Source organism: Mobula hypostoma, chromosome 4 (assembly GCF_963921235.1).
Source record: "Mobula hypostoma chromosome 4, sMobHyp1.1, whole genome shotgun sequence".
NCBI lineage: Eukaryota > Metazoa > Chordata > Chondrichthyes > Myliobatiformes > Myliobatidae > Mobula > Mobula hypostoma.
Window position 1 is genome coordinate 113958918 of NC_086100.1, and position 12883 is coordinate 113971800.

At 39.4% G+C, this 12883-nt stretch overlaps 1 protein-coding gene across 7 annotated transcripts in view; it reads left to right on the forward strand.

The window, feature by feature from the left end:
- The first annotated feature begins 12329 nt into the window (after nt 1–12329).
- gria2b (glutamate receptor, ionotropic, AMPA 2b) overlaps nt 12330–12883 on the forward strand; it is a 142032-nt gene continuing 141478 nt past the window's right edge. For 5 of the 7 annotated variants that reach the window (XM_063046399.1, XM_063046395.1, XM_063046401.1 and 2 more), the window contains exon 1: nt 12487–12799. In XM_063046399.1, the coding sequence (XP_062902469.1) occupies nt 12706–12799 (94 nt within the window). In that variant the 5' untranslated portion in view covers nt 12487–12705. The other 2 variants (XM_063046396.1, XM_063046397.1) reach the window with 2 other exon arrangements.

A 12883-nucleotide genomic window follows, 5' to 3' on the forward strand; every position in this document is an offset into this window, starting at 1 on the left:
TTAAAAACGCAAATAGTGAAAATGAAGCGGTGGGGGCCAAGGGTCTTGGCCTGAAACGTAGACTGTACCTCTTCCTAGAGATGCTGCCTGGCCTGCTGCGTTCACCAGCAACTTTGATGTGTGTTGCAAGTCAAATTTATTGTCATTTAACCTTATACATATATACCAACAAATGACACAATGTCCCTCCAGACCAGGATGTAAAGCAGATAGCACACATTTAACACACAATAACATGGGAAAGTAAGAATTAAATTTAAATCTACAAATGAATTTCACATAGATAAACAAAGTTAAGGGCATGAATTAAATAATATAGGGTACTGTACAAATTATCCAGTGACATTTTGAATGAGATGTGGCAGGGGGTCCAAAAGCCTGCTGGCCTGAGGGAAGGAACTGTTTCCCATCCAGACTGTTCTTGTTTGTATGCATCATAGTCCCCTGCCTGATGGTAGAAAGTCAAAGAGGATGCTGGATGGATGGGTGGGATCCTTGATAACACTAAAGGCCCTGCTCTCCTGATAAGTGGCCTTGTTGGGTGGCAGGGAGACTCCTATGATCCTCTCAGCCATTCACAAAATCCTTTATATTGTCTTCCGGTGCAACACTCCACTGCTCCCACACCAGACAGACATGCAGCTCGTCAGGTTGCTCTCAATGGTAGCCCTATAAAATTCAGTTCAGATCTCCTCAGGAAGTGCAGCTTCCTCAGGAAATGCATGAGTTATATGTTTGTATTTATTTTGAGAATCCATTTGATATGTCTGGAGACCACAACCATATTTGTTGCATACACTCCCAGTCACAAGATACCACACACCATGCCTCATCATCTGGGCCATGCCTTCTCATTGCTACCATCAGGGAAAAGGTACTGGAGTCTCACCATTTTAAGAACAGTTTTTTCCCCTCAGTGATCAGATTTCTGAATGGTCCACAAACCCAGGAACACAACCCCACTCTTCCGCTTTCACACTATTTATTTATTTTTGTAATTTGTAATAATGTTTTACATCTTGCACTGTACTGCTGCCACAAAATGGTAAATATTTCGACATACGTCAGTGAAATAAACCTGATTCTGATTCTGAAAAGTATTTTTATATATTCTGCTTGTGACAAAATTGTAACATACACTCAATGGTCAATTTATTAGGTACACCTTACAGCTGTCCATTAATGCAAATATCTAATCAGCCAATTATGTGGCAGCAACTCAATACATAAAAACATGCAGACATGGTCAAGAGATTCAGTTGCTGCTTAGGCCAAACATCATAATGGGGAAGAAATGTGATTTAAGTGACTTTGACTGTGGAATGTTTGTTGGTGTCAGATGGGGTGGTTTGAGTATCTCAGAAACCGGTGACCTTGTGGGATTTTCACACACGACAGTCTCTTGAGTTTACAGAGAATAGTCTGAGAAACAAAACACATTGAGTGAGCAGAAGTTCTGTGAAAAAAATGGCTTGTTAATGAATGAGGTCAGAAAAGCTTATGTCCACTGGTGGTTCAGTGGTAGAATTCTCATCTGCCATGTGGGAGGCCCAGGTTTGGTTCCTGGCCAATGCAATGAATATTTTAATGTTGGGACTTTATAAAGCATTGGTGAGGCCTCACTTGGAGGACTATGAACAGTTTTGATCCCCTTATCCTAGAAGAGACGTGCTGAAACCGGAGAGGGTTCAAAGGACATACACAAAGGCGATTTCAGGATTGAATGGTTTGTTATATGAAGAGCGTTTGATGGCTCTGGGCCTGTATGCACTGGAATTCAGAAGAATGAGGGGTGACCTAATTGAAACTTATCAAACAGTGAAAGGCCTTGATAGAGTGGATGTGGAGAGAGTGTTTTCTATGATGGAAGAGTCTAACAGCAAAGGATTGAGGGGCATCCTTTTAGAAATGAGATTAGGAGGAATTTTGTTTAGCCAGAGAGTGGTAAATCTGTGGAATTTGTTGCCATAGACAGCTGTGGAGGCCAAGTCTTTACGTATATTTAAGGCAGAGGTTGATAGACTCTTGATTGTCAGGACATGAAAGAATATGGGAGGGGTGGAGGGCAGCAGATTGAGGCTGAGAGGAAAAATGTATCAGCCATGATGAAATGGCAGAGCAGACTCGATGGGCCCAATGGCCTAATTCTGCAGGGAGAATGGCCAGACTGGTTCACGCTGACAAGAAGGCAGCAGTAACTTAAACACATTAAAAGCAGAAGTGCACAACCCATCAAACCTTGAAGAGTATGGGCTAAAGCAGCAGAAGACACAAACGTACACTCAGTGTCCGCTGTATGAGACAATACCTAATAAAGTAGCCATTGATTTTGCTCAATGGACAATAATTATTCCTTTAGTACTTCCACTTCTTTAAGAATTGCTTCATGTGAGTAGCTGTTGGCTTGTATTTCAATGATGTTCCGGGTAGAAACTTCTAGAATGTGGCTGAGGGATATAAAACAAATACTGTATATGAATGTCCGCTGGCTCTGCCATCTCTTTCAAGAATAAGCTGCTGTTTCAATTACTGACCATCTTTCACTTTCTACAGTGAATAAGGAAGATACTGACACCACATGATAGCTGATGAAATTAAGACTCAGTGCCTGAACCGAAGTGTCAGATATTGAGCTCGGTTACAAGTACTGCCTTTTAACTTACAGTCTCATTTGGATGCAGAAGACTCCCAGCACAACAATTCAATTCCTTGTCACCCTCCAACTCTGCTCCCTCACATGCCTATTGGCTCTCTGCTTACTCTTTAACCACTGAACTCTTTGGCCACTGTAAAGAGTAATTTACAGCAGATAACTAACTGACCAGTACATGTGGGAAGAAACCAGAGCATCCGGCAGAAAATCGTCTTTTCATTCTTTTGTCAGATTACTTTTCTTGAAATCCAGTGTCTTCGGTGTGTGTATTTATTCTCTTCAGTACTTTGACAAATGAACTTCAAAAGATTCTCAGCACATATCCATCCAATAGTTGGTAAGAATATTTAAATTCCCAGGTGTTATCATTTCAGAGGTCCCATCTTGGGCCCAGCACTTATGTGCCATTACAAACAAAGCCCGGCAGTGCCTCTACTTCTTTAGGAGTTTGCGGAGATTTGGCCGGACATCTACAATTTTGACAAAAGTCTATAGATGTATAGTGGAGATATTATCGACTGGCTGCATCACAGTCTGGTATGGAAGCACTAATGCCCTTGAGCAGAAAATCCCACTAAAGTAGTGGATATGGCCCAGTCCATCATGGGTATAGCTCTCCTGATCATTGAGCACATCTACATGAAAGACTGTCGCAGGAAAGCAGCATCCATCATCAGAGATCCCTACTCCCAGGACATGCTCTCTTCTCCCTGTTGCCATCATGTAAAAGTTACAAGAGCCTCAGGAGTCACACCACCAGATTCAGGAATAGTTACCACCCCTCAACCATCAGGCTCTTGAGCAAAAGGGGGTAACTTCACTCAAATTCACTTGTTCCATCAATGAAATGTTCCCACAACCAATGGACTCACTTTTAAAGACTCTTCGTCTCATGTTCTCAATATTTATTGCTTATTATTTATTATTATTATTATTATTTCTTTTTGTACTTGCACAGTTTGTTGTTTTCTGCACTCTGTTGAACAGCCTAGTTGTATGGTCTATCATTGATTCTGCTATAGTTATTATTCTGTAGATTTGTTGAGTATGCTGACAGTAAAATGAATCTCTGGGTTATATATGGTGACATATAGTGTATGTACTTTGATATAAAGAATTTACTTGACCTTGAACTTGAATATTTGTTTTTTGTTCAACAGCCTCCCAGAACTCTCTCTAGAATACGTTTGCAACTCTACTCAGCAACTACTCACATAAAAGGAAGCAATCAACCAAGACTGCATATGTATCACAAGTATTGTGAATAACAACATAGGTAGTTCAAATACAAATGTCCTGCCCATGGGAAAGAGAGTGAATGATGTGGATTTCAAAATAATTCCGACAAAATTAAATGAATACTTGATGGGGGTGGGCCAAAGGTAGTGTTTCTTTGTTATGTGATGCAATAATAAGGATATTAATATTCATGAAGAAGTTGAGATGAGCTGTACAGGAACAAAGTTGGAGTTAGATTCAGGGTAACACTAAACACAACATATCTGGAGCTAATCAAAGTCAATCCTGTGGAAGGGACACCCATTTAGTGTACCTACACCAAGATGTATTAATTTGATCTTCTCATGCATTATACTCTCCCAAAGTTGAGACGAAGAAGTTAAAACCAATGTTGATAGAGTCATGGGGGACTACATTAGAGAAACAGATGCTTTGGCCTGTTTAGGTTGTGCCAAACTGTTATACTGCCTAATCCCATCAACAAGCACTCGACCATAGCTCTCCATACCCCTCCCATCCATGTGTTTATCCAAACTTCTCTTAAATTTTACAATTGAACCAGTATCCATTACTTACGTAGCAGCTCATTCTACCACTCTTCCCTTCAGGTTCTCTTTAAATATTTCATATTTCACCCTTTACCTACGACCTCTAGTTCTAGTCTCACCCAACCTCCCTGCAAACTGCCTGCTTGCATTTACCCTATCTATACACCTCATCATTTTGTATACCTCTATTAAATCTCCCCTCATTCACCATGGAAAAAAATCCTAACCCATTCAGCTTCTGCTTAAACTCAGATCCTCAAGTCTTGGCAACATCCTTGTAAATTTTTTCTGTACTCTTTCAATCTTTTGATGCCTTTCCTGTAGACAGGTGACCAGGACTGCACACAGGGCACCAATTGTGGCCTTAACAAATCTTATACAACTTCAACATAAAATCTCAAATACTTTACATAATACTGTACTCTGATTTATAAAAGCCCTTGTGCCAAAAACTTTCTTTATGACCCTATCTACCTGTGAAACCACTTTCAAGGAATTACGGATCTATAATTCCCTTTGTTCTTCCATATTCCTCAGTGCCCTATCGTTCACTGTGCACAAGGCTTCTCTGAAGCTGCTAGGAGATGCTCTCTGAAGGGATGGAATTAAGAGTCTCATGCTGTGGAATTTATCACAGTCAACCAGAGTAATATCAACCAATAATTGCAAATAATATGTTACAGTTGAAAGAACTGATAAAGGAATATCATAACTAGAACATGAAGCTTGACTCAACCATACAGTCATACACCAACTGGTACTACCAGTAAATTTAAAGTAAATTTATTACCAATGTATGTATATGTCCTCGTATACTACCTCGAGATGCAGAAGCCTGAAGGCACATACTCAATGATACAGGAACTGTTTCTTCCCCTCTGCCATCAGAGACATTGAATCCATGAACACGACCTCACTACTTTTTTATTTCCATGTTTGCAGTACTTATTTTATGTATTGTCATGTACCCCGTGACGGGTTAAAGAACCAGCAGAAATGGAAAACACTTTGGAGTCTGGTATTGCTACTAACTAATACTCGTTTATTAGTAACTACACAATACAGTAATATAAAATCAGATATATCAAAAGGTTAGCAATGATTATATATATAAGCATGGAAATATAAAAACCAAGCTTCTTCAAGCCTAGGGGTAAATGAATACAGTCTTACGATGATGAGTAAAGTTCAGTTCAGTTTGTGGTATTGAGTTGAGTAGTGATGGAGAGAGAGAGAGGTGTTGTGGTTGTTCAAGTAAGCCGATGCCGTCGATTCTTCCCATTGTCCTCCAAAATCCTTTAGAAGTCACCGAATGTGACCACAAAAAAGGGGACCATCTTATGTGGTGGAGTTATCAACCCAGGCGAGCGTTGGACACACGAATAACTTCCCACTGGTCACACTTTTTCCACACTATGAGAGCCAGTGATCGATGCTCCTGAACAATCCTCCAAAAACCCACCTTTCTGTGGGCTCAACAAAGCTAATACAGTATCCAAAATCATGTGTCTGTGTGTCTACCAGCTGACCTTCTATTTATCTCACCATGCTGGACACAAGCTGTCCATCAAGTAGCTCCTCCCTTCTCTCCCTGTAGGAACTCAGAAGTTGGCAGTGTCCTTGCCGAACTTCCAAACAAACCATCTTCACCCCTCTCTCTCTCTTTCTCCATGGAAACCCAGAAGCTGACAGCAGTAGTCAGTGTCCTTGTAAAGTGTAAACACGCTGCAGAGAAACCATAACACGAGGTGAAAGGCAGACTCCACCCCTCTCTCTCCCTGTAAGAGTTCAAACAGTGTCCAAAAGTCATTCTCATTCTACTGACATTTTGAAATGACAGTCCACCGAAAATATGAACCCTAGGGGTACATAACAGTATAAATATATTACTGTAATTCACAGTTTCTCTCTATTATTTTGTACTGCATTGTACTGCTGCTGCAAAGACAACAAATTTTGCAATATACCCTGGTGATATTAAACTTGATTCTGAATCTGATTCTTCTTGATGGCAGCAGTGGGAAGACAGCATGGCCTGGATTGTGGGGCTCTTTGATGGTGGATGCTGCTTTCTTGTGGAAGCACTACGTGTAGATGTGCTCACTGAGGATTTTTCCTGGGGTGGATTGGGCTGTAACCACTACTTTTTGTAGTCTTTTACATTCTTGGACCTTGGTGTTTCCATACAAGGCTGTGATGAAACCAGTCACTCAGCTGGGCAATTCTCCACTAGCCAGAGGCCTGAAGCTCAGTCCTGACCTCTGATGCTGTCTATCTGGAGGCTGAACGTTCTTTCTGTAACAGCAAGGATTTTCACTGGGTATGAACAAAAGAAATTCTGCAGATACTGGAAATCCAGCGTAACACATACAAAACGCTGGAGGAATTCAGCAGGTCAGGCAACATCGAAGGAAAGGAATAAAGAGTCGACACTTCAGGCCGAGACTCTTCATCAGGATTCAACGCTTTGGTAGAATGTCTTCTGAGGACATTCTACCAAAATAAAGCACAAAGAAATGGAGTGTTATTGTGCATCAATAACAAAGTATCTGCAGCTGTTAGAGATCAGAAAACATGCTGCAATTACCCAGTAGATCACCTGTGTGCTTCTGATGAAACATCTTGGACCTAATGCAGTAACTTTATTTGAATTTCTGAATGCTTGCAGCAGTTTCTGTTTTAATTTGGATACTTATCTATTATTTATCATTTATTTAATGCATGTATGCATTTCTAAATGACAATAAAAGAGGACTGAGTGTTCTCATAATCTAAAAAAAATTACATACACCTGTACACCTGCTTGTTAAAATCAAATATCTACTCAGCCAAACATGTGGAAGCAAATCAATGCATAAAAGCATGTAGACGTGGTCGAGAGGTTCATTTGTTGCTCAGACCAAACATCACAATAGGGAAAAAATGTGATCTAAGTGACTTTAACTGTGGAATGATTGTTGGTACCAGACAGAGTGGTTTGAGCGTCTCATAGACTGCTGATCTCCTGGATTTTTATGCACAACAGACTAGAGTTTACAGAGAATGGTGTGAAAAGCAGAACATGCCCAGTGAGTGGCAGTTCTGTGGGTGAAAAATTCTTGTTAATGAAAGGAGTCAGAGGGGAATGGCCATACCGGTCCAAGCCGACAGGAAGGCTACAATAACTCAAACAACCACGCATTACAGCAGTGATGTACAGAAGAGCTTCTCTGAACACACAATACGTCGAACCTTGAAGTAGATGGACTACAGCAGCTGGAGACCATGAACATATGCTCAATATGCACTCAGAATATTAGGTACAGGAATTACCTAATAAAGCAGCCACTGGGTATCTGTGAATGTAAAGATAAACTTTGGAGAGTAGTCAACATCACTGATTAAGATGAATAGTTATTCATGGTGAGTTCCTAATTCAACTATGTATTCCACCTAATGAAATTAATCTGTACATAAACCTTAAACTTACATTTGCAAATACATCCAAAATCTGCACCAATTACTTATCAATATCCACATCTGTTATAGATATCAGCTGCATTTCTACTTTATTAGCAAATTTTAAACAAAAGCAGTCAGAATGGTACACACTTAGCTTAATAAAGTCCAACTGCACACTGGAACGAGAACACTTGCTGCATTGTATTGATTAAAATGGGGGGGGGATGGGTGGTTGAGAGTTGAATGAATGCACAGTGTCTTTCAGAATCTTACAATTATGTCTCTCAACAATCTTAAATGTGTGTTGACACCTCTATACCATTGGAAATCTGACTCACCATTGCGATGAAGTGATTCAGTTGCAATAATTAAACTAAGGATAAGAATCTTTCATTTTATGTCCATTCCAAATGCTTTCATTCCATAGGCATTTATTTGCAGGAAGTGCCCAGCTTACCTTGAGGACGAAGTCGACCATTTTGGATAGCTTATAAATGAATATTTACAAATTTTCACAAGTCATACCTGTGATACTTATGTAAAAAAATCTTTCAGCTAACAACATCACTTAGGAACATGCATTAGAAACTTGGCAGGTATCCACTATTTTCTGCTCAGTCTATCAAACTGGTTGCAATAAATTTAAACCAATATAATTACTGATGAAATGGCCATGCATCTGGGCTGTCATCAATGCCGCCAATTGTTTCAACCAGCATTATGCTTTGGCTCTGGCACTGAAGAACTTTAATCTTGTCACTTTGCAGATAATACTGCTTTCTATTTTTGGGCTTGTAAAATAAATTGATTACCTTCAGCTCAGTATGAACATTGTTAATCTCTTTTGGAAAAGTCCTGGTGGCCACTGAGTCGGTGGTTGAAGTACGAGGGGTGATTGATAAGTTCGTGGCCTAAGGCAGAAGGAGTCAATTTTAGAAAACCGAGCACATTTATTTTTCAACATAGTCCCCTCCTACATTTACACACTTAGTCCAGCAGTCGTGAAGAATATTGATACTCCTTTGTAGAAGTCAGCGCCTTGGACCTCCAGAAAATGGTCCACAGCAGGGGTGATTGATAAGTTCAAGGCCTAAAGTAGAAGGAGATGAGTTATTAACTTCAAACTCTCTGCATTATCACTCAAAGAGTTGAACTGCACGTGCACGTAACGAGAGCTGTATAACTCATCTCCTTCTACCTTAGGCCACGAACTTATCAATTACCCTTGGTGATGCTTTACCTGCTGTGCTCGAGGCAAAAGAAGATTCAATGGACAATAAGACATGTAATGACTTCATTACTACATTGAACTTAGTGGACAGGTACAACATCTTAAAAATGTTGTACTTTGCCTTTTATAATCTCAGAATGTCCTAAAGTATTTCAACTAAGTAAAATATAATCACCTAAGTATTTTTGACACATTGTCAATGTTATAACATAGAAAACACATTAACCAATCTGTGTACAAGTTCTCACAAAAAAGCGAGAACACAGAAATAATATTTAACAACATAGAGCCATAGAGACATAGAGCACTGAGACCGGCCCTTTGGCCCATCCAGTCCTTGCCAAACCATTTAAAATGCCTACTTCCATTGACGTTCCTCAGGACCATAGCCCTACATATTATCCCTGCCGTCCATGTACCTACCCAAACTTCTCTTAAACTTTGAAATTGAGCTCGCATGCATCATTTGCACTGGCAACTTGTAACACGCTCTCACAGCCCTCTGAGTGAAGAATGTTCATGTTCCCCCTAAACCTTTCACCTTTCACCCTTAACCAATGACCTCTGGTTTGAGTCCCACCCAACCTCAGTGGAAAAATACGCTTGCGTTTACCCTATCTATAACCTTCCAAATTTTATATATCTCTGTCAAATCTCCCCTAAATCTTCCATGTTTTAAGAAGTAAAGTCCTAACCTATTCAATCTTTCCTTTAAATCAGGAAAAAATAATCATTGCTAAGTGATAAATATTGGTTGTGCACTTCGGTTATCTTATCCGCTCTCCTTCAAAATTGTGAAAAGGAATCCTTTGCGAACAGAAGGAGCCTGGTTTAATGCTCCAGGTAGCTTGGCAGACATTGCAGGTTCCCCTCACAAATGCAAAGCAGCATCTAGTCCAACATTAGCACTTTAGAGGATGTACTCCTTGCTGCAGTTGGTAAATTTCGATCTGCCCCAAACATCCTGCTGCAGTTCCTCACAGTCTTCATAGGGAGCATCCTCACATCAACCCTTACTCTCAGCTTGCCACAGCATCCTCTCACAATGTAGCAAAACTGTCAGGTCAATTGGCTGCAGTCTTCCATCACTGCAGGACTTGTATGTGTCCAGGACAAAGAAGTGGGCAGGAAAAATCATTGCAGACATTACCCACCCAGCAAATTGCTTTTTCCAGAAGCACCCTTCTGAAAGCCACTATAGGTCTATTAAAACAAAGTTTCACACCATCCTAAAAGCTTTTTTTCTCTCTCAGGTAGTTAATCTGATCAACAATTCAAGTTAGCCTCCACCCCAACCCGACCTCTATCACCGCACTGCATTGTAAACACTTAAAACCACTGTTTTTCATGCTGTTTACATTGTAATAACAACAGTGGTGTTTATGTATTACAGCACATTTTTATTCCATATAGTTATCTACAGTTTGTATATTTCTCACTTTATTTTTATATAATTATTTATCCTTTATAATTTGAATATTGTTATTTCTTATTGCATGCGTGCCAACACTCCACAGAAAATTTCTAGTGCCTGTAAATATAGATGGCAAAGAAAGTTTATCCTTGATCTTTGATCCTTGGGAAAAGTTGATCATTGATCCTATTCCCCAGAACCTTGATTGGTCATACTGCTCTCCGTCTTTGTCTCTGTCTCTGTCTCTGTCTGTCTGTCTGTCTGTCTGTCTCTCTCTCCCTCTCTCTCTCTCTCTCTCTCTCTACACATGTGTGTGTCTGTATGTGTGTTTGTATGTGCCTTTGTGATCATGTGTTCAATACCAATAATACACCTTAAGAAGTTAGTATCTACTAAGCAAGAAAAAGTGAGAAAAAACCCATTAGGTGTTCAACCCTGGAGCCATGCGTCATACAAAAAGCTTCTAAAGATAAACGTCAAACTGCCAGCAAGAAAATAAAATGTACCAAAAATTTACAATTAGATCATGGAGGAAATCTATCAATTAACTCAAATGATAATAATGAGCAAATGAACCCTAACTTTTCTCAATTTCAAACATAGGTTCAAAGGTTTGACTTCTAATTTTCTCCAAACTAAGACATAGCATCACTTGAGAGCATCATTCTTGCTTAGTAGGATTTTTTTCTTTTTTTTAATCACCATAATTTTTTCAATCTTAAAAAAATAGTGTTTTTTTCTTGAGACATTGTAAGTGTTGCTTACTTTGATGTACTCTTGTTAATTTTGGATAATAATAATAAAAAGATTTGAAAAGAAAGAAGTTAGTATCTAACTGTGTACCATGATGCATATGTCGGACACCCTCCATTCAATGCCTTTCTCTTTATCTGGCTTCAGTTTATGTTATTATCAGATTTCTAAAAAGGATCAAATTAAGCAGAGAAGCTGGTTATGAAAATTTCTAACATTGATCAATTACTATTCCTTCTTTTCAAGATTTATATTTTATAATATCTGCAATATAAAAGCCTAAATAAGCAAGAACAAATGTTATCACTAGTTTTTAAACCTGTTTCTGATAAGGCAAAAATAGATTTAATTAATGATCCGCAAAAGAGAAGCATCGTCTTTAGTTTTCCTTTTGAATATCTCAATTACTGAAGAGATTTGTTTGAAAAATTCTGCTACTACCAACATTGATTTTTTACCAAATAACTTATCCCCCTTAAAATGTTGCAAATAGACTAATAGAATATTAAAGCTAAGCTAACAGAGATGATTAAAATTATATTAATTATTAAGTAAGAGTCTGTTAAATCATCTTGAAAGTTTGATTAAAAACAAGATCATTAGCGGTTATATGATTAATATTTTTGATGAGGTATGCTGCCCGTGCGAATAGATCCGAATGTCTGTCAGGTTGATGTTTAATGAATGAGCGAAAATGTGGGACGATTGCTACCGGACAATTGGTATTTCATATTTGCATTAAGATATGAACTAGTAATTGCCCCACATCAATACAGACGGAAATTAACGTGAGCTTCGTGAATTCGTATCCTATGTGGATAATGTTTTGGTAAACCGTGCGTTCCTAATGCAAACCTGCACAATGAAGACTATGGGCGATTTAGTTCTTCGCCCCCGCCCCCACTCTTAACAGATACCATTCTTTGTCATTCGACAAGAGACACGCTAGGCAGGTAAGATAAAATACGCTAATCTAATAGTGGTGTTAATATGTTGATCGCAAGTGACGGGAATATGTGAAGGTAGAGAAAACATACTGAATAACATGGACGCCTCATGGTTCTGAGTGAAGTCCTCTCTGGATTGGTAGGGAGAAACGTGCATGTGTTCGGTCGTTAATCGTTTTTTTTCGTGTGTTCGGATTTATTAAGAATCAGGACATGTCTCTGGCAGCGTGGCTGTGCTGAGAGGTGTTGCTGGGTAAAGCGCAGTGCTAAACTGCTTTTCACATTTTCCCACCGTCCCTAGTCTTGCTGCTGCCTTTTTCCCCAACCGAGAAAAGCAGCGTTAGTCGACCAGGTGTTTATCGTTTTCTTTCTTTTTCTCCCCCTTCTTTCTTGAAAACGGCGTTATGTACAGGACCTGAACCTTACAACAGATCCTGAAAGGAAGGATTATAACGCGGTTGCAGTATTCTTCTTCGGAAATGCAAAAGATTATGCAGCATATATCGGTCTTCCTGGCTTCTTGGTTATGCGGACTGGCGCTCAGTGCCTCTTCCCCCACCAGCGTACAAATCGGTGAGTTACCTTCCCGTAAAATTAATTTACATTGGCAAATAAAATCTTTATTTCATTTTTTTAAGGAAATCCCAATTCTATCGA